Genomic DNA, 25,930 nt, shown 5'->3' with positions numbered 1-25,930 from the left:
CACAGAAACACGAGCCTTTGGTCATTAATATGGTCAAATCCGGAAACTATCATTTCGAGAAAAAAATATGTTTATTCTTTCAGTGAAATACGAAACCGTTCCGTATTTTATCGAATGGGTGGCAACCCTAAGTCTAAATATTGCTGTTACATTGCACAACCTAAGTCTAAATATTGCTGTTTCATTGCACAACCTTCAATGTTATGTTATAATTATGTAAAATTCTGGCAAATTAGTTTGCAATGAGCCAGGCGGCCCAAACTGTTGCATATACCTGTCACGTCCTGACCAGTAAAGGGGTAATTTGTAATTGTAGTATGGTCAGGGCGTGGCAGGGGGTGTTTGTTTTGTGTGTTTCGTTTTTTTTTGGTTCTAGGGGCCTCCAGCGACGCTCCTCAGCCCGGGGCCCCCAGCGACGTCTCTCAGCCCGGGGCCTCCAGCGACGCCTCTCAGCCCAGGGCCTCCAGCGACGCCTCTCAGCCCGGGGCCTCCAGCGACGCCTCTCAGCCCAGAGTCTTTGGAACAGGAGCTACGCCCAGAGCCAGAGCCACCTCCGTAGTGGGAGGATTGGCGAAGGGGTGGTGTAGCACAGGAACCGTCAATGCTACACCACCCCTTCCCTCCCTTTAGGTTTGGGGTTGGTTTTGTGTTTTTTTTTGTTTTGGAGGTGCAGTCGGGGTCTGCACCTTTGGGGGGGGGGGGGGTACTGTCACGTCCTGACCAGTAAAGGGGTCATTTGTAATTGTAGTATGGTCAGGGCGTGGCAGTGGGTGTTTGTTTTGTGTGTTTTGGGGTTTTTTGGTTCTAGGGGATTTTGGTTCTAGTTTTCTATTTCTATGTTACTTTTTCTATGTGTGGCCAAGTATGGCTTCCAATCAGAGGCAGGTGTCTTTCGTTGTCTCTGATTGGAAGCCATACTTAGGCAGCCTGTTTTCCTGTGTTTTTGTGGGTGGTTGTTTCCTGTATAGCCTGTGTGCCTTACGGAACTGTTTCGTCGTTTTGTTTATTTTGTTTGAGTGTTCTCTTTAAAATAAAGGAAGAAGATGAGTACTATTCCCGCTGCGCCTTGGTCTGTCCCTTACGACGCATATGACAATACCCTGACTGTGTGTGCAATGAACGCAAGAGAAGTGACACAATTGACCTAGTTAAAACTGCCTGCTAACTTTAATTTATTTTAACTAAATATGCAGGTTTAAAAATATATACTTCTGTGTATTGATTTTAAGAAAGGCAAAAGATGTTTATGGTTAGGTACATTCGTGCAACGATTGTACTTTATTTACATTTTTAGTCATTTAGCAGACGCTCTTATCCAGAGCAACTTACAGTAGTGAATGAATACATTTCATGCATTTTTTTTGTACTGGCCCCCTGTGGGAATCAAACCCACAACCCTGGCGTTGCACACACCATGCTGGCATTGCAACCACCATGCGCTACCAACTGAGCCACAGGGAAGCGCCTTGTTAAATCATCACCCGTTTGGCGAAGTAGGCTGTGATTCGATGATAAATTAACAGGCACCGCCTTGATTATATGCAACGCAGGACAAGCTAGTTAACCTAGTAATATCATCAACCATGTGTAGTTAACTAGTGATTATGTGAAGATTGATTGTTTTTTATAAGATAAGTTTAATGCTAGCTAGCAACTTACCTTGGCTCCTTGCTGCACTCGCGTAACAGGTGGTCAACCTGCCACTCAGTTTCCTGGTGGAATGCAATGTAATCAGCCATAATCAGCGTCCAAAAATGCAGATTACCGATTGTTATGAAAACTTGAAATCAGATACAGATGCATCGGAGTCACATTTTTCCCAGGTATTTTACAACTTGTTTCTAGCATAAAGCATCGTCGACCAAAGCGTTGTTATAGATCAATTCATATAATTTGATCTGTTTATATATTCTTAAAAATCTTAAGCTAACAATGTGTAGGCCTATGCATTTTGCAATTTTCTTTAATAAAAAAGGTGGCATACCATCTCATACCATCTCATACCCCCTCAATTCGAGTCCTGGTTTTAACTTAACATCCCTTAACTAACACAGAGGTAGGCTATTTAAAGAGTGCATGATGGGTGGAGGAATTGGCTCGACAAATCTACAGTACCAGTCAAAAGCTTGGACACACCGGCCTCCCGAGTGGCGCAGTGGTCTAAGGCACTGCATCGCAGTGCTAGCTGTGCAACTAGAGATTCTGGGTTCGCGACCGGGAGGCCCATGGGGCGGCACACAATTGGCCCAGTGTCGTCCGGGTTTGGCCGGCAGTGATATCCTTGTCTCATCACGCACTAGAGACTCCTGTGGCAGGCCGGGTGCAGTGCACGCTGACACGGTTGCCAGGTGTACAAGTGTTTCCTCCGACACATTGGTGCGGCTGTCTTCCGTGTTGGATGGGCATTGTATCAAGAAGCAGTGCGGCTTGGTTAGGTTATGTTTCGGAGGACGCATGGCTCTCGACCTTCGCCTCTCCCGAGTCCGTACGGGAGTTGCAGCGATGAGACAAGACTGTAACTACTACCAATTGGATGTCATGAATAAGGGGTGTAAAATACAGTAAAAAAAAGTTTGGACACACCTACTCATTCAAGTGTTTCTTTATTTTAACTATTTTCTACATTGTAGAAGAATAGCGAAGACATCAAAATTATGAAATAACACATGGAATCATGTAGTAACCCAAAAAAGTGTTAAATATATTTTTTATATTTGAGATTCTTCAAAGTAGCCACTCTGCCTTGATGACAGCTTTAAACACTCTTGGCATTCTCTCAACCAGCTTCACCTGGAATGCTTTTCCAACAGTCTTAAAGGAGTTTTCCTTCACTCTGTGTTCCAACTCATCCCAAACCATCTCGATTGGGTTGAGGTCAGGTGATTGTGGAGGCCAGATCATCTGATGCAGCACTCCATCACTCTCCTTCTTGGTCAAATAGCCCTTAGCCTGGAGGTGTGTTGGGTCATTGTCCTGTTGAAAAACAAATGATAGTGGGACTAAGCCCAAATCAGATGGGATGGCGTATCGCTGCAGAATGCTATGGTAGCCATGCTGGTTAAGTGTGCCTTGAATTCTAAATAAATCACAGACAATGTCACCAGCAAAGCACCCCCACACCATCACACCTTCTCCTCCAAGCTTCACGGTGGGAACCACACATGCAGAGATCATCCATGCACCTACTCTGCATCTCACAATGACACGGCGGTTGGAACCAAAAATCTTAAATTTGGACTCATCAGACCAAAGAACAGATTTCCACCGGTCTAATGTCCATTGCTCATGTTTCTTGGCCCAAGCAAGTCTCTTCTTCTTATTGGTGTCCTTTAGTAGTGGTTTCTTTGCAGCAGTTCGACCATGAAGGCCTGAATCAGGCAGTCTCCTCTGAACAGTTGATGTTGAGATGTGTCTGTTACTTGAACTCTGTGAAGCATTTATTTGGGCTGCAATCGGAGGTGCAGTTAACGCTAATTAATTTATCCTCTGGGTCTTCCTTTCCTGTGGTGACCCTCATGAAAGCCAGTTTCATCTTAGCGCTTGATGGTTTTTGCGACTGCACTTTAAGAAACTTTCAAAGTACTTTACATTTTCCGGATTGACTGACCTTCATGTCTTAAAGTTCTCTTTGCTTATTTGAGCTGTTCTTGCCATAATATGGACTTGGTCTTTTTCCAAATATCTTCTATATAACACTCCTACCTTGTCACAACACAAATGATTGGCGCAAACACATTAAGAAGGAAAGAAATTCTACAAATTAACTTAACAAGTCACTTGTTAATTGAAATGCATTCCAGGTGACTACCTCATGAAGCTAGTTGAGAGAATGCCAAGAGTGTGCAAAGCTGTCATCAAGGCAAAGTGTGGCTTCTTTGAAGTATCTCAAATATAAAACATGTTTTGATTTGTTTAACACTTTTTGGTTACAGCATGATTCCATGTGTTATTTAAAAGTGTTGATGTCTTCACTATTATTCTACATTGTAGAAAATAGTAAAAATAAAGAAAACCCTTGAATGAGTAGGCGTGTCCAAAGTTTTCACTGGTACTGTATATGCATGCTCTTCCATAGTTTTCAACCCTCAGGTTTGCCATGGCTCAGAGGTTTAGTGCCCTCTTCTTGTAATACATGCCAAACCATGGCGGCCCAGGTGGAAAAAGTCAAGGGGTGTTGATACTTTCTAAAGGCACTTTTGAACAGTTAAACATTTGATTTGCTGTCAACTAAATTCTATACATAAACTCCCCTTCAAATATTATGCTCTATGAATGATTCCTGTTCAGAACCAACACCAAGAAAAAAAACAGCTGAACATCATACAGCGCTACACACCCAAACCAACAACATTGAGGAAGAATTGAAAGTCAACTTCTACCACAGACTAAACATTTTTGGTAGATTTCAATGCTAAGATTGAAGCAGACAACATTGGCTTTGAAGAAATCATGGAAAAACATCAACTCAGCCAGATGAACGAAAATGGGGAGATGTTTGCAAACCATACATGTAAGTGCTGTCTGCGTTCATTGCACGCACAGTCAGGGTATATGCAACAGCCACCTGGCTCGTTGCAAACTAATTTGCAAGAATTTTACATAATTATGACATAACATTGAAGGGTGTGCAATGTAACAGCAATATTTATACTTAGGTTGTGCAATGTAACATCAATATTTAGACCTAGGGTTGCCACCCGTTCTATAAAATACGGAACGGTTCCGTATTTCATTGAAAGAAAGAATAAACGTTTTGTTTTCGAAATGATAGTTTACGGATTTTACAATATTAATGACCTAAGGCTCGTATTTCTGTGTGTTTATTATATTATAATTAAGTCTATGATGTGATATTTGATAGAGCAGACTGAGCGGTGGTAGGCAGCAGCAGGCTCGTAAGCATTCATTCAAACAGCACTTTCCTGCGTTTGCCTGCAGCTCTTCGCAATGCTTGAAGCACAGCATTGTTTATGACTTCAAGCCTATCAACTCCCGAGATTAGGCTAGCAATACTATAGTGCCTATTAGAACATCCAATAGTCAAAGGTATATGAAATACAAACGGTATAGAGAGAAATAGTCCTATAATAACTACAACGTAAAACTGCGTAACTGGGAATATTGCTGAAAATCACAATCGGTCGACCTCTACGAAAGGCTACTGGTTGTAGTGAAAGTAAAGAAAACAATAACAAGAAAGTACAAGTTTAAGTAGTTAATGGTTATGTTGTCAAAGTTTGAGCACAAATTTTACCACTGTCAGTTCTGCAATCTTTGTAAGAGCATGTGACAAAGACCTGCACTGTTAACTACTTGCAGCGAGCTGACAGTATTATTGAAAAATAAACATGAACTTCCTGGTGACCAACTCCCATTAAGTTCCTGGAAAATGCAGTAACCACTCAACAGTGCAGCTGTTGATTGTCACAAGCCTTTACAAAGACTGTAGAACTGGGAGTAGACAAATGAGGTGCTCAACCTTCATCAAAATAACAACAAAGACAAATACCAAAACACATTGGCACAAATACAACATATTTTAGACCATGCCCCCAAATATGCTTTTAACAATCTCTATCATAACCACAGGCCCAGTGGCGTAGGAAAGTCAGGTTTTACAATCCCAAGTGAGGTTGACTCCCAAGTAATCAGAATACAGCAGCATACTGTCCCTTACAGCAATAATACCTTATCCAGTTCTAAAAATACATGAACTTTTTGTATAGTTACAGTTTTTTCACTGCAACCACCCGGGAAATGTTTGACAGTGTAATGAAGAACCATACACAAAAGGCTATTCAAAGAACTGATATAAAAAAGTTCTCCACAGCACAAAAAAAAGTGTTTCCCCTTCAAAATGAATAACCTTGTTTTGGTACTAACTAGCACTTTGTTTGAGAATGTAGGGTTAATGTTTCATTTATGGAGATGAATGGAAACCACTGTACACCATAGTTAGCCTTTCTAGCCTTACTGAATGACCTAAGCACAAACAAATATCACAGTTAATCAGTTTGGCCATACCTGTCTGATGAGTGTCCTCAGGATAGCCAATGTAGACCAATGTAGACCAACAAGGAAATGAAGTTGAGTGATTAGAAGAACAAAAGAAGAGGGAGTACTGTGTGGGGGTGTCATAAGGAAGGGGTGTAAGCAATGAAGGATAGCATGAGGGATATTTAAAGAGCAAAAACATGGGCTTTGCTCATAACAACACTTAAGAAATGTCTGTGAAGAAATGGGTATGTTTATTGACGGTGGCAAGTCTCCTAATTCAAGGTGAGTCTTTTTGAGCGTATTGGATTGACCACTATACTTTTCTGTGGCAGGAGTGGGATTGTATACGGACTTGTCCAAATACCCATACTAGTGTACCACATACTTAAACTACATACTATTTACTCATCGTTGCATACTATTAAGCACGTAGCCTACTGTTTAGTGAAAAGTATGCAGTATGCCACGGCCGCAAAGCAGCAGCCTCTCCTGACTGGCTGAGTAGGTGGGTCGAGGCCGAGTGCGGGTGGATTTTTCCAAACTCAACAGACATTCATTGCATTAACCAGACTGATAATAGATAATTTACAATTTTATTAATTTCTCTAAAATCTGAATATAATACGAATGCAGTTATAGGCCTACTCAGGCTGGTTATAGGCAAAATATCACATTCGACCTATACCATATGATCCGTAGTAGTTATCCTGAAACAGATCATTTGGTTCTATTTCAACATATTTATTAATGAAACCAAAGCGCTGTAACATATATAGGCAAAATATAAAAAGCCTAGGACACACACCAACATTTTTCAACTGTTCAAATCAAAATGTTATTGCACAGAAAAACATGGACAGTCGGGTGCAAATTCAGTCACTAATTCAGAACCACTGGACAGCAACATTACAAACTAAAGCACTGATCATTGGGAACAAGATCAGAATGATCGCTAAGGCTTGATCCATAAATGAAATGCATAAGTAGGTAACCTAGTCTACAAAACTAAAACAATCTGTTAAAATCAAAAGGCCTGAATAACATCACATCAATAACAAGACCACACCCAGAGTGACGACACATTCATAAATCAAAAGATGGTTTAGTATTTAGTTTAAAAGCTCTGACGAGAACAATAAACACTTTTCAGTGAGAAAACAGAAATCCACTTTGGGTAAAAATAAAATAAAAAATACTTCTGTTTTCAAAGATGTAACCTAAAATACAATATTCATGATACATTTAAAAAGACCAGAAACTACTTAGCCTACCTACATTTGAGCACCACCACAGAATCTTTGGGAATCTTCCCAATGAACTAACCTAGTTTTGTTGTTGGTTACTTGAAGAGAACTAGGGCCTATCACTCACAGCCCGCCTTTTCCAATTAAATTTTACTAGATGAAGAGCCGAAATTAGTGAAACATCCTGGAATTTAAACCATATTTGATTTTAGAAATGTTGCATACTATCAAAGATTATGGATATAGTGACAAGATACATGGGAGTTGTTGTCCACAAATATTTTGAATAGTTGATTTGGGTTGTTGGAGTCAACCGCCTTTATACCATGCCATTGTTGAATACTTGTTTCGGATTGACTTGGGGTGTGTTCGTAAATTCAATCTGGAGTCTGGCACTCCAGAGGGTTAAGCTGGCTAGGCTGTTTACATGTTATCCAGAGCGTTGTTTACTAACTGTGCAGCTGGCAACAATTGAATCAAGCATTTTTGCCGACATTTATTGACACCGGCCCTATTTGACAGGTGTTGAACGTTTGTAAATTCGTCAGTTATTCTGCACTCTCGCACACTCAGACGAGAGTGCTCTGAAATCGGAGTAGATATCCAGAGTGAATTTACAAACGAACGGACCCTAAGAAAGGGATAATCAACAAGAGGCAATTCATTCTATGGCTAAATTCCCAATCTGGCATTCATACCATCATGGCCATCTAATCATCTCGAGTTTACAATTGTCTCATTAATCTCCTCTCCCCTGTAACTATTCCCCAAGTCGTTGTTGCAAATGAGAATGTGTTCTCATTTACGAGTTGATTATCCCTTTTATACCATGGCTATAATTTCACACATGAAATGTGATCATTTAGCTACAAATGTGTTCAACATCCACTGTATTAGCTAGCAAGTTTACTAGATTGCTGTAGTAGTTGCCTTGGTAATCAAACAGACTTCAAATCAAATCACATTTTATTGGTCACATACACATGATTAGCAGACGTTATTGCGGGTGTATCGAAATGCTTGTATTTTGATTTATTATAACACGTAAAAAAACTAAATACTTCAAAGTTTCTTTAAGACCTAGAGGCACGGCGCCATCTTTCACGAATAGCTGATGGTTTAACCAAACCATCAGTCCTAGCTTACTATTATGACAATCAAAATCAACAATGACAATAATGTTTTCCATTCGACTTTTGTTTTCAAAAGCAGCTCAAACATAGAACATGGAAGAATGAACAATACAGTGCAAATATACAGTCCATTCTGATTGGTTAAAAGCAAATTCCAGCCGTTGTCTACTCCACAAATTCCCGCCAGCTAAATCTATGAAGTTCAAATGCCTATTTACTCTGTTCCATCTGACTGCGCAATCCACTGTCTCATCAGCCCAGGCAGGGAAGTTATACACTTGATCTCCACTATAAAAAGCATCTAGACATTTTCTCACATTCATTTTAGGCTAACATTTAGTTTTCAACAGTGGAGATTTGTATAAACCTTACTGTCTGTCTCTCTGACATTTGCAACATTGTTTCAATATTCAAATTCGATCTCCAACTGTCCAATAGTAATGAACATGTAGGGGTCGGGCACAAGAGAGAGGCAGGCAGCATTTCACAGCCAGTCGAAATCATGAATGAGCTGGCATAATGTTTATGGATATATACAAAATAAATGTCAATTGAGAAAAAAGGTCAAATGAAACAAAGTGCAGCTAGTTTGCAGTCTTTCCAGCTTCAGTTTGAAGTGATTGTGTTAGCTGTGTTGTTGGCTAGCTCCTCTGAACAAGTTTCCTGACTAGAGAGCACATTTTCTACGCCAGGCAAAATTGTGCCTCATTAGCTCATTGTTATGGATGTATCCAAATAAATGTCGCTAGAAAACAGCTTAAACAAATGCAGCTACTGTTGTTATTCTGTCTGCACTGTTTGACGTGACTGTAAGTTAGCCGTAGTTGGCTAGCTAGCTAGCAAGGGATAAGAATGTTGCCAGCCAGTATGCCAATGGAACATTTACAACAAAAGACTGGGTCGCGTCCATAGATACAGAACAAAAAGACAATGACTGGGTCGCGTCTCTAGCAACCGAACTAATAGAACAAACGACCAGCCGGCTTGGATAGCAACCCTAGATTTGTTTCGGGACTGTATATTGTGGAAAGATGAAATAGTATGAATAAATTATTCAACATAACGTTAATTAAAATATATCACTCCTTATTTGAATATGTTGGTAACCCGTTGATAAACGCAAGGTTGGCCTGGCAAGGGATTAAATCCATGGCTAGTGCCCCCCACATAGGCAAAGGAAAAACCAGTGCTGACCTTGGGAGATATGAGGGCCAGAACACGGCTAATGAACTGAATGTTTTCTTCTCAAGATTTGAATCAGACAACCTTGTGTCGGAGGTAAAACAAATGGAAGCATCATTACAAATGTTTGAGAGAGTTGTTGTTAAACAGTCTGATGTTTTTAAAGTTGTTCAGGGGATGTAACATACACAAAAGCCACAGACAAAATAAGTGGACATGTGTTAAAGCACTGTGCTGAACAATTGGCTGGTGTTTTTACAGACATTTTCCAATCCTCACTCGACCAGCAACACGTGCCAGTGTTGTCGAAAAAACTCAATAATTATACCCATTCCTAAAGCACCTAAACCCTCTGTGCTGAATGACTACCACCCTGTTGCCTTGACATCCTTAGTAATGAAATGCCTTGAGAAACTTATGAAAAGTCGTATTCTCAGTGTCACCCAGAGGCTTCTCAACCCATTTCAGTTTGCCTATCAGCCTAGCAGAGGAGTTGATGATGCCATTCTTACCCTCCTTAACATGGTCTATAGACATCTAGAGGGTGCCAAATCCCATGTTAGGGTTCTGTTCGTTGACTTTTCTTCTGCCTTCAACACAATCCAGCCCTACATTCTGGCACAGAGACTCATTCGGGACTTCTCCTTAGATGGGGGGCTGGTTTTGTGGCTGTTGGACTTCCTGAGCCAACGCTCACAGCGAGTAAAAATAGGTCCCCACGTGTCGGACATACGCAATACCAACACAGGCTCTCCTCAGGGATGTGTTTTGTCCCCACTCCTGTACATCTTGTACACTAATAGCTGTACTAGTTCCCATCCTGACAGACCTCGTTAAGTTCGCTGATGACACTGCCTTGATCAGCCTGTTGCATGATGACGAGGAACATCATGGCCCGGTCCTAGATGACTTTGTATAGTGGTGTGAGGAATCACACTTGGTCCTCAATACCAACAAGACCAAAGAGATGTGCATAGACTTCAGGAAGTGTACAACACCTACCTCTGCAACATCTATCAGAGGTCAGAATATAGAGATTGTAGAGGAATACAAAAACCCAGGTGTCTTCTTGGACAATAAGCTTCAGTGGAGTAAATGTACAGACCTGATCTACAAAAAGAGCCAACAGAGACTGTACTTTCTCAAAAACCTGGGATCTTTTAATGTAGACTGTACTATACTGACTCTGTTTTACAAATCTTTCATTGAGAGTATTTTAACTTTTTGTATTGTTTGTTGGTTTGGCAATGTCAGCCAGAGAAATATGCTGAGAAGGATTATCACCACAGCAAGCAAGGTACTTGGAGTCAAACAGATGAGATCTTTAATTAAGGTCAGGGCCCTCCGCAAGGCTCACAAAATCATTTTAGACCCAAGCCACCCCCTGTACCCGGACTTTGAACTACTCCCCTCTGGGCGCAGGTATAGGGTACCCCTCAGCAGGAAAAACAGAACTAGACAATCATTTGTGCCAGGTGTGATATCCCTCCTAAATAGCTCGGGCTAATGTTCCTATCGACTCAGTAAGGCCAGCAGGCTAGTCTTTAAAAAAAAAAATATTATTGGTATGTAACTGTTATCAAAGTTGTATTGTCAATTTTGTTTTGTATTTAAACGCCACTTTAAATGTGTACATAACACTACAACAAAATTTCCCCACGGGGACAATAAAGTCAGTAAGTAAGTAAGTAAAAGTGATAATGCCCTCGAAACCGTTGTTTGGAGGATATATTGGCACGGTTTGCCGGCCCTCAAATTCGTCTCGGCCCCACCTAACAACACCCGTGCCAATATATCCTCCAAACACCAGCTTCTCAGGCATTATCACTAAAATAATGCATGCTCTAGAACAGGGGTTGGCAACCTTGTGTGGAGTGCCAATTCACAATTTATCCTACCATTTCTAATGATCTGCGTGCCAGTTATGATTTTCATATGTACATTACAACTAATTGTGTCTATTGAATATCTAATTGCCCACAAACGGAAGAATTCCATAGCTAGCTAAACAGAGGCGCTGTCCATTAGCACCACCGGCTTGATCTTGGAATACAGATTCTCTTGGTGAATGATACAGGGGGGTGGCCAATCTTATCTTCAATCAGCTTTCCGAATCCTTTTGCTACATCTTCCCCTTTATAGTACCATGCATGGGTTTTAGACAAAGAAGCTCCTCACATACCTGCTCTGGGTCACTAGCTCCCATCTGAAGCTTGATTTTTGACTGCATCTAGATTTGTAAACACAATGCTTTACTTTTCATACCTGGACATGGCCCTCTTGATTCCTTTAGCCTTGTCCGCTTCATCCTTGAAGTTTTTCTCATGTCTCGTTTCAAAATGACGCCGTACACTTAATGTCCGACAAACAACAGTTTTGCAACCGAGAGCGCAAACAGACCCGTCCTTCAGTAAAACAAACCCTTATTCCTTTGTCCAAGAGGCAATAAATGAGCTGACATCTGCCTTATTTTTCTTTGCTGATGACATTTTGCACCCTGCACATTTTGAAATAACTAAAGAAGGGTTGCTATCCATGTGAAAACAAATCTCTCATCTTCAGCGCTGCTTTGGTTTTGAATTTGGCGGGAGAGGCGAGAGGCAGGTCATCTTGCGTTGAACTAATAATATGAAATTACTGAAAATCATGAAAGCCCATTGGCTAATAAGGATTGACATACAACATTGCAGTGAATACCAATAAAATTAAGAAACCAATAGATGCAATTTCAATAATTTTCATTATTTTCTATTATTTTCATGTCAAGCCAAGGTTTAGCATGACACGCAAATATATTTAAACGCCAAGGCAAATTCCCTTGTGTGCCAAGGCTGCCTTCGATTCCCGACCCCTGCTCTAGAATGCCCTTCAACGCCTATTCTCTGAATTTACAAACGGACAATATGACAACGCTCTGAATTTACAAACGGACAATATGACAACGCTCTGAATTTAAGAACGTCCAGAACACACTCTGAGTGCACTCTGGCACTCCAGATTGAATTTACAAACACACCCTTATATAATGGATGTGTCTAATCCTGAAAGCTGATTGGTTAAAACCAACTAGCCTCAATACATGAATATGCATAGCCATGTCGAGACAACTCTGATATTAAGTGTTTTTCTATAAATTGCCGGGACATCTCGTGCTTATATCAGTACACTTGTAACAAATTAAGCATTACAAAACTTCTATTCAATCAAATAAACCTCACGTAGCAAAAAAGCTATATTTTTGATGACCAAATTCGACCCTCTCTCATTGACAACCATACAAAAATTCCTTGCTTGGAGGGAGACAGATTTTCCGCCGAGTTGGGCCTCTCTCTTTCTCTTCCTCTCTGACAGTATTAAACATTCAATTTTTGCATAGGCCTACTGAGAATGTGCCGTGTGTGATTGCGCTGTTTCCCTCTGTTCGTTGATTTCAGTAACTCATCCCCATATCTAATTGATCAGCTGTTGTCAAAGCAGAAATGAGTATGACAACCGGGCATTTAAAGTATCCTCTATTTTCTAACTTTTGCATACTATTAAACTCCAAAAAAAATTCTCACATACTCAAACACCTGTTATTTAGGACGCACGTATGGGTATTCGGACAAAACCAGTTACTAAACATTGTTAAATTGATGACTATATGCACCATAAAATAAAAAGAGTGTGATTGTGAATTTACTGAACATAAATGTTATAATGTTTGTGTATGGTTCAAAAGTCAAAATGTCGACATTCATTATTATTGAAGGAGAATGCGGTTCTTATCCAGTTACAGTACACAAATCCACAAGGAGTCAGTAGAAACAATATTTTTTTAAGCAAGTCAGCCATAAGCTCCACTCTCGGGACAGCTTTAAGTAGACCCTAAAAGGTTGTGGGCACCGTTTGTCACCATTAAAGTGCATTTAATGTACTATTTAGAGGTGTGTAGTGGCTTCGCCGGCATGCATCTATAAAAAAAAATGGTTTGCCCCACCAAGATTGACATGCTAAAATTGCCACTGGTCGGGTCACACAAAAAGTTACATATTGCATCATTTAACTACTCACATACTTAAAAAATATACTTAGATACTTGTAAAATAAATATGTATAAAACACCTTACAAACACTACAATCCAACTAATATTACAACAGCATTCCATTTCAGAGTCTTTTCAGTTTTATGAGTTGAAAAACAAAAAAATATATGGCAAATAGAAATCAAAACTGGATGGTCTTCAGCGATAGATGGGAGGGGTTGAGGGTAGCTGAAGGTTGGGTCTAAAAACGATTATAAAATATACTGTGTCCATAAAATGTATATAGTATGTATAAACTGAAAGTAGAAGCCTAAGTTTTGTTGTGCATTAGTTTAATCCAATTAGGGAAAGGATGGTAGGGTTAGTGGAAAATAACAAAGGAATATATATTTTTTTAATATGTATGGGGGATTGAAAATTATGCAGACAATTACATTGATGGAAGCCACAGTCTATCTGCAATATTAAAACTAAACTACCCCCTAAATAAAATACTAAATAAAACACTCTAATCCAACTCATATTACAACAGTATTCAATTTCAGGGACTTTTCAGTTACATGAAAACATGAATTTCATGTTTTAACTTTATTTGTTTGATCCACTACTGAAGAAAAGGTGCAACTGATGCAAGCAAGCATGCAATGAGGTGTAACATGTTCAACAATTGTGGTTATACACAAGCTGCATTTACACAAAAGCAAACATGTTTAATAGAGACAATCAGACAATTAATTAACTCAATTACTTCCTCTTTCTCAGAATCATATTGTCAACTTGATGGTAAGAACATGATCTACATTTTATTCTCCAGACGTGTACAGAAATTCATGGTCATCACTCCCATTGCTGCCATTTCTTTTTGCTATTTGTTTAATTTAAAGAGCATGATCGATTAGAACATACAATAAATGTCAACCTTTGAGATATTCTTCGTTTTCATTATTGACGAAAAATGTAATCAGTCCACATACCTGCATGCACATTTTGACAGCTGTAATGATCTTAATGACGTGCTGCTAATGTTTTAATGTCTGATTATTTTATTTATCATGTATACAGTGTATCATGTTACTGTGAAGCCAAAGGTCTATTTCCACACTGTGTGAACAATCATGTTTTGGTAACACTTTACTTGACACCCAGTGTCATAAGACGTTATGACACGATCATAACCATGCCATAATATGTCATAACAGCTGACATAACTTGTCATAACCTGTCATAATATTGTCATAACATTCCTAAAAGTATATGGACACCTGCTCGTCGAACATCTCATTCCAAAATCATGGGCATTAATATGGAGTTGGACCCCCTTTGCTGCTATAACAGCCTCCACTCTTCTGGGACGGCTTTCCACTAGATGTTGGAACATTGCTACTGGGACTTGCTGCTTTTCAGCCACAAGAGCATTAGTAAGGTCAGGCACTGATGTTGGGCGATTAGGCCTGGCTCGCAGTCGGCATTCCAATTAATCTCAAAGGTGTTCGATGGGGTTGATGTCAGTGATCTGTGCAGTCAAGTTCTTCCACACCGATCTCGACAATCCATTTCTGTATGTACCTTGCTTAGTGCATGGGTGCATTCTCATGCTGAAACAGGAAAGGGCCTTCCCCAAACTCTTGCCATAAAGTTGGAAGCACGGAATTGTCTAGAATGTCATTGTATGCCGTAGCATTTAGATTTCCCTTTACTGGAACTAAGGGGCCGAGCCCAAACCATGAAAAACATTCCCAGACCATTATTCCTGTTCCCCTAAACTTTACAGTTGGCACTAGGCATGGGGGCAGGTAGCATTCTCCTGGCATCCACCTAACCCAGATTTGTCCTTTGGACTGCCAGATGATGAAGCTTGGTTCATCACTCCAGAGAACGCATTTCCACTGCTCCAGACTCCAATGGCTGCAAGCCTTACACTACTCCAGCCGACGCTTGGCATTGCACATTGTGATCTTAGGCTTGTGTGCGGCTGATCGGCCATGAAAACCCATTTCATGAAGCTCCAGACGAACAGTTCTTGTGCTGAAGTTGCTTCCAGAGACAGTTTGGAACACGGTAGTGAGTGTTGCAACCGAGGACAGACGATTTTTATGCTCTACGTGCTTCAGCACTTGGTGGTCCCGTTCTATGAGCTTGTGTGGCCTACCACTTTGCGGCTGAGCCGTTGTTGCTAGTAGACGTTTCCACTTCACAATAACAGCACTTACACTTGACCGGGGCAGTTCTAGCAGGGAAGAAATTTGACGAACTGACTTGGTGGAAAGGTGGCATCCTATGATGGTGCCACGTTGGAAGTCACTGAGCTCTTCAGTACGGGCTATTCTACTGCCAATGTTTGTCTATGGAGATTGCGTTGCTGTGTGCTCAATTTTATACACCTGTCAGCAATGGGAGTGGCTGAAATAGCCGAATCCACTAATTTGAAGGGGACGTCCACATACTTTTGTATATATAGTGTATATTTTGTTATTTTATGGCTGGATATGACACCTATATGTATTCAAATGTGTTTTTTCCCTGCCAAAAAGTTTTCTTTCGTTTGAAAGTTTGTTTTCTTAAATCCTTTGTTGTTTTTGTAATGAATTGTTTACAGTCATCTGTTTCCCTCATATTTTTATAACTTGTAGAAAATACACTTTATGACTGTAACGATTGTCTGACAGAGGGGACCAAGATGCAGCGTGGTAAGTGCTCGTATTAACTTTAATGACACTTTAAATAAAACAAGAAAACGAAAGCCAACAGTTCTGCCAGGTAAACACACAAAACAGAAAAAAACTATACACAAAACCCCAAAGGAACAGCTGTACAGCTGTCCCTGATTGAGAGCCATACCAGGCTAAAACAAAGAAATACAAAAACATAGAAAAAAGGACATAGAATGCCCACCCAAGTCACACCCTGGCCTAACCAAAATAGAGAACAAAAACCTCTCTATGGCCAGGGCGTGACAGTACCCCCCCCCCCAAAGGTGTGGACTCCGGCCGCAAAACCTAAACCTCTAGGGAAGGGTTCGGATGGGCATCTATCCGCGGTGGCGGCTCAGGAGCGGGACGCAGACCCCGCTCCACCACTGGCTCACCCCACTTAGGTGGCGCCTCTAGAGCGGGGTCCCTCGCCGCCGACCCCGGACTGGGGACCCTTGCCACGGGCGCCGGACAGGCAGGCGACTCTGGCTGCGCCGGACAGGCGGGCGACTCTGGCTGCGCCGGACAGGCGGGCGACTCTGGCTGCGCCGGACAGGCGGGTGGCTCTGGCGGCGCCGGTTAGTCGGGCGGCTCTGGCGGCTCCGGACTGGCGGGTGGCTCTGGCGGCTCCGGACTGGCGGGACTTGCAGTAGGCCTGGCTCTGGGCGCAGGCACAGGATTCACCAGGCTGGGGAGACATGCAGGAGGCCTGGCTCTGGGAGCAGGCACAGGACTCACCAGGATGGGGAGACATGCAGGAGGCCTGGCCCTGGGAGCAGGCACAGGACGTACTAGGCTGGGCTGGCGCACTGGAGAGTGCGAGAGGCAGGCACCTGCTTACCGCAAAAAGCACGGGTAGTTGACTCAGGCCTCACCCCTGGTCCAGCCAAACTACCCGTGTGCCCCCCCCAAAAAAAAAATTGGGGGGGGGGGCTGCCTCTCGTTCTTCCTGGGTAGGCTCCGATATCTTTCGATCACCTGGCCCCAAGTCCAGTCTCTCCTCCCAATCCACTCCTGATGAGAACAGGTGTCCATCTCCTCCCGAGCACGCTGCTTGATCCAGTTGTGGTGGGTAGTTCTGTAACGATCGTCTGACAGAGGGGACCAAGATGCAGCGTGGTAAGTGCTCATATTAACTTTAATGACACTTTAAATAAAACAAGAAAACGAAAGCCAACAGTTCTGCCAGGTGAACACACAAGACAGAAAACAACTATCCACAAAACCCCAAAGGAAAACAGGCTGCCTAAGTATGGCTCCCAATCAGCGACAATGATGTACAGCTGTCCCTGATTGAGAGCCATACCAGGCCAAAACAAAGAAATACAAAAACATAGAAAAAAGGACATAGAATGGCCACCCTTGTCACACCCTGGCCTAACCAAAATAGAGAACAAAAACCTCTCTATGGCCAGGGCGTGACAATGACACTGTCAAGAAGCATTATGATCCTCCTGTGTCACTTTACTTGGACAAAGAAAATACACTTTATGACACTGTCAAGAAGCGCTATGACCATCATAATCATATAAGCCAGATAGCCCTATCACGTACAGTGGCTTACAAAAGTATTCACCCCCTTGGCATTTTTCCTATTTTGTTGCCTTACAACATGGAATTAAAATTGATTTTTGGGGGGGTTGTATCATTTGATTTACACAACATGCCTACCACTTTGAAAATGCAAAAATATTTTTTGTTGTGAAACAAACAAGAAATAAGAAGAAAAAAAGAGAACTTAAGCGTGCATAACTATTCACCCCCCTAAGTCAATACTTTGTAGAGCCACCTTTTGCAGCAATTACAGCTGCAGGTTTCTAAGCTACCCACTGGGATTTTTGCCCATTCTTCAATGCAAAACTGCTCTAGCTTCTTCAAGTTCGATGCGTTCCGCTGGTGTACAGCAATCTTTAAGTCATACCACAGATTCTCAATTGGATTGGGGTCTGGGCTTTGACTAGGCCATTCCAAGACATTTAAATGTTTCCCCTTAAACCCCTTGAGTGTTGCTTTAGCAGTATGCTTAGGGTCATTGTCCTGCTGGAAGGAACCTCCGTCCCAGTCTCAAATCTCTGGAAGACTGAAACAGGTTTCCCTCAAGAATTTCTCTGCATTTAGCGCCATACATCATTCCTTCAATTCTGACCAGTTTCCCAGTCCCTGCCAATGAAAACCATCCCCACAGCATAATGCTGCCACCACCGTGCTTCACTGTGGGGATAGTGTTCTCGGGGTGATGAGAGGTGTTGGGTTTGCACCAGACATTTTCCTTGATGGCCAAAAAGCTCAATTTTTGTCTCATCTGACCAGAGTACCTTCTTCCATATTTTTGGGGAGTCTGCGCGTTGGGGTAGCTGCATATCTGACATCAATGTGTGTGCAATTACAATGACAATTTAATATGGTCAATTGAAAAAATATATATATATATAACATAACCATACTGTTGACACATAGGCTATGGTGTAATGGATTGTTTTGCCTTGTGTGGTAGTTTTTTTTTTTTTTACACTCTTATGTAGGTGTCATAATCAGCCATAAAATAACGCAATATATGTCACAACAGGTCTAAATATGTGTTTCATGACAGTGTTATGACCATACTATAACAGGTTAGGACAAGGTATGTCAGCTGTTATAACATATTATGACATGGTTAGGATGCTGGGTGTCAAGTAAAGTGTTACCCGTGGTTTCATATTGTATTCTATGGCTTAGTGACGCAATTCAGACTCTGATTATCTCTTATGTTCCAATATGTGGCACCACTGCACTCATCATTGTTTATCTCTGTTTAAGTGTGTGGGACCACTTCATTCAACAACAAAATAGTGGGGGGTGAGGATGCCCCTGCAGGAAGCTGGCCCTGGCAGGCTAGCGTACAACAATTTGGTGGCCATTTTTGTGGCGGGTCCCTCATCAACAAGGAGTGGGTGATGTCTGCAGCCCACTGCTTTACCGGGTGAGTTAGCGTGAGATACAGGGGACGTAGAGGTTGTAGCTCAAGGAATATGTCAAACTCTCTGTTATGCAGCTGAGTGCAACACTTACTTGAAATACGTTTCTGCAAAATCAACTTTAGTTTAATGGGATTATTATATTTTGTCAAATTCTCATATGATGCAAAAAATATATAATCTTCCTGTTCCAACAAAGCTCAAGCCCAAATGATTGGAACATCATCTTAGGTCGACAGAACCAGGAGGGCAGTAACCCCAACGAAGTGTCCAGAACTGTTGCTCAGATCGTCTTACATCCAGTTTACGACAATGACACCAGTGACAACGACATTGCTCTGCTCAGACTCACCTCACCAGTCAACTTCACAAACTATATCAGACCCATCTGTCTGGCAGCAAGTGACAGTTTTTACCACGATGGCACTGATAGCTGGGTCACTGGCTGGGGCAACATCAACGAAGGAAGTGAGGAGACCTTTCCATGGAGATGTCAATGACATATTGTGTTGTGAGAAATAGCAGTACATTGCAGACCAAAAACATTATTTTTCCAATGAAAATGGAGTGTTCATAACGGGTCTGTCTCTCATCCTGTCCCTCAGAATCCCTCCCCTCCCCTCAGGCTCTGCAGGAAGTGGAGGTTCCAGTTCTGGGTAATAGACAGTGTAACTGCCTCAATGGGGTCGGCTCAGTCACAGACAACATGCTTTGTGCTGGTGTACTGACAGGGGGCAAGGACTCATGTCAGGTAGACTCCATGCTAACCCATTTCATTATTGCCCTGTTCCTAAACTATTCTGTAACCACTGTCGTAGAGAGGGGACCAAAGCGCAGCGTGTTGAGTGCTCATGATGACATTTATTTTAACTCAAAAACACTAAAGACAAAATAACAAACAGAAAATGAAAGCGCACAGTTCTGTCAGGTACAGAAGACTAAACAGAAGACAACTACCCACAAACACAAGTGGAAAAAAACCCTACTTAAGTATGATCTCCAATAAAAGACAACGAGGACCAGCTGCCTCTAATTGGAGATCATCCCCCCAAAAAAACACATACAAATAGAAAACTAGAAACTAAACATAGAAATACAAAACATAGAAAAACACAAAACCCCCCCTGTCAGGCCCTGACCTACTCTACCATAGAAAATAACATCTTAATATGGTCAGGACGTGACATATTCTTTGTTTTTTTATGGATTGGAAGACTTACCTTGCTCCATCATTTCAGGGTGACTCTGGAGGTCCAATGGTGACTAAACAGAACTCTGTCTGGATCCAGTCTGGGGTTGTTAGTTGGGGTTTTGGCTGCGCTCGGCCCAATCTCCCTGGGGTGTACACCAGAGTGTCTCGCTACCAGCCCTGGATCAACTCCAAGATCACTACTGACAAGCCAGGCTTTGTCCAGTTTACCTCCAGTGGGGTAGATACTGACAGCAGTTACACATGTCCTGGCCTACCACCTCCTGCTACAACTGTCCTGCCATCTACTGGTCCTGCTACAAATGTACCAACTAAACAACAACCAAAAACAACAACAACTAAAGCACCAGATATCGCTGTCATTTTAATTGGAGAAGGTGAGTTTTTCATTACATTTTAGGTTCAGCACCGCCAAGCTAGGCTTTGTCCAGTTTACCTCCTGTGGGTTAGATGCTGACAGTAGTTATACCTGTCCTGGCTTGCCACCAACCATGATCCCAACTGGAAGTACAGCCACCACTGCTGCACATAAGTTTCCTACCTCTGTGGCTACACTCTTAGATAAAGGTCCCAAAAGGGTTATTCGGCTGTCCCCATAGAAGAACGCTTTTGGGTTCCAGGTAGAACGCTCTGTGGAAAGGGTTCTACATGGAACCCAAAAGTGTTCTATCTGGAACCAAAAGAGTTCTATATGGAACCAAAAAGGCTTCTTCAAAGGGTTCTCCTATGGGGACAGCCAATAAACCCTTTTAGATTCTAGATAGCACCTTTTTGTCTAAGAGTGTGGTGTCTTAACTTGCATTTTTTATTTTCTGAGCTGTGAAAGAATACGACACTACTTTGTATCATTACTTACCGTTTTCTTCTTTCCCTTTCAGGGCGATTATGTGGCCGTGCTCCTATGAGTCCCTGTCTAGGGGGCAAAAGTTGTTATGTTGCGGAGGGAACCTGGCCCTGGATGGTCAGTCTACACAGGAATGGGATTCATATTTGCAGTGGCACTCTTATTACGGAGGAATTTGTCCTTAGTGCTGCCCAATGCTTCCCTGGGTAAATTAATATTGCACTGAGCTTTACAGAGAAGAGTTGGATAACACTTTCTATGTACCCATAACTAAACTCAGCAAAAAAAGAAACGTCCCTTTTTCAGGACCCTGTCTTTCAAAGATAATTTGTAAAAATCCAAATAACTTCACAGATCTTCATTGGAAAGGGTTTAAACACTGTTTCCCATGCTTGTTCAATGAACCATAAACAATTAATGAACATGCACCTGTGGAACGGTCGTGAAGACACTAACAGCTTACAGACAGTAGACAATTAAGGTCACAGTTATGAAAACTTAGGACACTAAAGAGGCCTTTCTACTGACTCTGAAAAACACTAAAAAAAGATGCCCAGCGTCCCTGCTCATCTGCGTGAACGTGCCTTAGGCATGCTGCAAGGAGGCATGAGGACTGCAGATGTGGCCAGGGCAATAAATTGCAATGTCCGTAATGTGAGATGCCTAAGACAGCGTTACAGGGAGACAGGACGGACAGCTGATCATCCTCACAGTTGCAGACCACGTGTATCAACACCTGCACAGGATCGGTACATCCGAACATCCCACCTGCGGGACAGGTACGGGATGGCAACAACAACTGCCCGAGTTACACCAGGAATGCACAATCCCTCCATCAGTGCTCAGACTGTCCGCAATAGGCTGAGAGAGGCAGAACTGAGGGCTTGTAGGCCTGTTGTAAGGCAGGTCCTCACCAGACATCACCGGCAACCACGTCGCCTATGGGCACAAACCCACCGTCGCTGGACCAGACAGGACTGGCAAAAAGTGCTCTTCACTGACGAGTCGCGGTTTTGTCTCACCAGGGGTGATGGTCGGATTTGCGTTTATCATCAAAGGAATGAGCGTTACACCGAGGCGGGATCGATTTGGAGGTGGAGGGTCCGTCATGGTCTGGGGCGGTGTGTCACAGCATCATCAGACTGAGCTTGTTGTCATTGCAGGCATTCTTAACGCTGTGCTTTACAGGGATGACATCCTCGTCCCTCATGTGGTACCCTTCCTTCAGGCTCATCCTGACATGACCCTCCAGCATGACAATGCCACTGCTCGTTCTGTGCTTGATTTCCTGCAAGACAGGAATGTCAGTGTTCTGCCATGGCCAGCGAAGAGCCCGGATCTCAATCCCATTTGAGCACGTCTGGGACCTGTTGGATCGGAGGGTGAGGGCTAGGGCCATTTCCCCCAGAAATGTTTGGGAACTTGCAGGTGCCTTGGTGGAAGAGTGGGGTAACATCTCACAGCAAGAACTGGCAAATCTGGTGCAGTCCATGAGGAAGAGATGCACTGCAGTACTTAATTCAGCTGGTGGCCACACCAGATACTGACTGTTACTTTTGATTTTGACCTCCTCTGTTCAGGGACATATTATTCAATTTCTGTTAGTCACATGTCTGTGGAACTTGTTCAGTTTATGTCTCAGTTGTTGAATCTTGTTATGTTCATACAAATATTTACACATGTTAAGTTTGCTGAAAATAAACGCAGCTGACAGTGAGAGGACGTTTCTTTTTTTGCTGAGTTTATAATGCATTTTAAACAAACATAATTAGTCATAATCCAGTCATATTGCAGTAAATGTGTACATGCATTGTAATCAACATTGAGTAGAAAGATTGGCCAGTAAAATCTATTTTTAAATGCTTTTCAAAGACCATATCTGCTTTTCTGTTCCTGTAGTTCACATCTAAATCCCGACGAGTGGACTGTGTTTCTGGGAGAGCAACAGCAGAAAGGATCTGATGTCTTTGAGGCTTCATTGGGCATTGTGAACATCACCCTGACCAACCTAACTGGGACCAACATTGCGCTGCTGCAGCTGGAGAACTTCGTAAACTTCAGCAGCTGCCTTCAGCCTATATGTGTAGACCTGAGCAACGATGGAAGTTTCCCACCTGGGACTCAGTGTTGGGTGACAGGCTGGGGAAACCAGGACAAAGGCAGGGGTAAGAAACTGTGTTTGTTGGCAAGATGCTGGAAGGCCATTCAGTGTTCAAGTAATGGATGCATATGATTCAATCATTCATAATTTCTTTAGGGAAAATGAGATGATGAAATCAGTTAAGTTTTGTTCACTGTATTATTAGGACATTTCATTATTATTAGTACATTCCTTGTTAGTTTATTCTACCACAGGCATGTGGTGGAATATTTCTATGCATGTCATTTTTGTTAAATTATAGATACCAGTTGACCATGCGTATTAGCTGGTGTTTTTAACCCAACTAAATGAATCACTATCCTAGTGAATGGCACCACTGGGACGGGTCTACGAGAGCAGCAGGCTAATGTGATGAGCTGTGGCAACATCTCCTCCACTGAGAACATCTGCACTGCAGCGATGAACCTAGAACAGGTAACAAGGGCTACAGCAAGGGCTACATTACTTAAAGCATCCAGGTATAATGCATTATAATACAGTTATAATGCATTGTAAGACTTGTCATGTACAATCTCTTTATAATGTCTTATAAACGTCTCTTAATGATCGGGTCAAAATAACAGTCAGTTTGAGAGTTGTGAATTGAATGCATAGAGAGCCATTGCATACTGTATAGTCCATGTTATAAGGCATTATAAAGGCTCATACATGCTTATAACAAGTCATAAAGAATTACACTTGGATGCTTTAAGTGTTACCCATACATTTTAATTTTTGTTTCTTCAAAATTGTATGTATGGCGGAGAGTGCTAGGCATTGCTGTTTGGTGAAGGTCAGACGTATTCTCTCTGTTTAAGTGATTCTCATTAATATCCAATTCTATTTATTTCTGCTTTGTTTTCTCTACAGGGAGATGTAGGTGGTCCCCTGATGTGTAAGTCTGGGCTGGCATGGTTCCAGGCTGGAGTGATAACAATGAATAAGGATGAAAATGATACCAATTTGCAAGCGACCGAGATGCATGTTTTTTCCAAAACCTCCAGATTCGCGTCCTTTTTTAATAAGATGATCAGTGACTTCCCCACCCCGGAAAGAACCACTGTCCCTAACAACGCAGGAAATGCAGCCCCCAGGTCCCTCTCTCTTTCACTCTTATTTTCTTTTTTTCTCCCCATTCTCACCATGGTCTTGCTGTCAGGCTGGTAGTTCCTCAATCTCTCTTTTTGGCAGTGTCTATAAAATATATCACTTTATGCACCAGAACCAGGGTAATGAAATTTGAGGATTACATTTGTGGTACCAAAGAAAGAAACTGTAGCAATTCGACAAATGCGTGAATGTCAGGAATAATCATACAATGAAACCAAAAAAGATAACACTTTATGTAAAACATTGTTATAACTAAATGGTGGAATCTTTTATGTAAAATAATGTTTTTCAAGAAAATAACTGTTTAATTCGTACTGATTTATAAACTACCTATAACCTCTTTATAAAGTACTGTATACTTCAATGTAAAGTTCCAGTGAATGATGACATGTTAAATATATCAGTTTTACGGCTGTAATGTACACAAACAAAATAGGTTGGCATATATTCTGTTTTTTAAGTAATGTTGTCTGTTAAGTATAATAATTGTATACTGTAAAAAAAAAATTATGCATAAATATGGAAGTGTTTTGCTTTTTTGGCAGTTTGTTTATTTTATTGAAATATCTACATGTATATTCATGTTTGGTATGTTTCAATAAACTAAACTAACTCATGACATTTACTCTAAGCTATTTTAAGCTTCATTGTAAATGTATCTCTTATCCTTGTGCTACTTGGAAACCAATGATCATGGTTACTATTCCCTCCAAAAAAAGAATGAATCCAATCTTCCAGCTGGCAAGCTTTATGAAGTTATCTAGTTTCTGTGTCTATTAATTGTAAAGAACAATAAAACAAACAATTACTTTGTAGCACAATGTCTCTGCCATACAACTACCAAAAAGATTATAAGATTTTTTTTTATTATATAAAAGCTGCAAGATTCCTGATTTAAAAATAAATTCTAATGAGTTACTTCACTGTTAAACACTAATTGTAATGTTTATGTAAATGATTGGCTACTGGTTTCAGTAAATATACAGAAAATATACAATAATTTACTATTTTTAAATCTGGATTAAGATGCTATTGCTGTAAAATGACACTTGGGATTCAACTTCACCTGGGATTTGAATTTACAACCTCCTGGTTGCCAGCGACCTGAATTTTCGTGCTTTGTGAGTATGACAGAGATCGGCCACCGATTTATTGGGCCGATACATTTCAGCACTTTGCTAAAGGTTCCTAGTACATTACTGGCTACTGGTGTTGCAGAAAAAATACAGAATCTAGGGTGGAGTAGGATGGTATTGCTATAAAATGACTAAGGTATGCTGCTGTAATCTGATTACAGTGAAATCTTCTAAATTATGATATTTACTGTATTTTTACTGCAACCTCTTGGTTGCCAGCAACCTGAATTCCCTGCTACGCTACCAGGTCTCTGGGCATGAC

At 41.5% G+C, this 25,930-nt stretch overlaps 1 protein-coding gene across 2 annotated transcripts; it reads left to right on the top strand.

The window, feature by feature from the left end:
* Nucleotides 1–5,981: 5,981 nt before the first annotated feature.
* LOC106577095 (transmembrane protease serine 9) lies at nt 5,982–25,347 on the top strand. Of its 2 annotated transcripts, XM_082964794.1 has the most exons (11): nt 5,982–6,279; nt 14,344–14,364; nt 19,071–19,233; nt 19,428–19,696; nt 19,834–19,979; nt 20,467–20,505; nt 20,596–20,815; nt 21,317–21,488; nt 23,182–23,447; nt 23,748–23,857; nt 24,293–25,347. In XM_082964794.1, the coding sequence occupies exons 1-11, from the start codon at nt 6,225–6,227 to the stop codon at nt 24,587–24,589; spliced, it is 1,758 nt and encodes a 585-aa protein (XP_082820920.1). In that variant the 5' UTR covers nt 5,982–6,224; the 3' UTR covers nt 24,590–25,347. The 2 variants fall into 2 exon arrangements, with proteins under 2 accessions (XP_082820920.1, XP_014010294.1); XM_014154819.3 differs by having other exon boundaries at nt 5,983–6,279; nt 20,467–20,815.
* The last annotated feature ends 583 nt before the right edge of the window (nt 25,348–25,930 follow it).

This window comes from Salmo salar, chromosome 18 (genome assembly GCF_965601325.2).
Source record: "Salmo salar chromosome 18, fSalSal1, whole genome shotgun sequence".
Lineage (NCBI taxonomy): Eukaryota > Metazoa > Chordata > Actinopteri > Salmoniformes > Salmonidae > Salmo > Salmo salar.
This window is presented reverse-complemented; position numbering and strand designations above follow the sequence as displayed.

Coding starts and splice junctions, on each gene's coding strand:
- LOC106577095 (XM_014154819.3), top strand. CDS start 6,225: ATGTCTGTGAAGAAATGGGTATGTTTATTGACGGTGGCAAGTCTCCTA. Junction 6,280..14,343: donor GGCAAGTCTCCTAATTCAAG/GTGAGTCTTTTT, acceptor CCTCTTTCTCAG/AATCATATTGTCAACTTGAT. Junction 19,234..19,427: donor GCAGCCCACTGCTTTACCGG/GTGAGTTAGCGT, acceptor GTTCCAACAAAG/CTCAAGCCCAAATGATTGGA.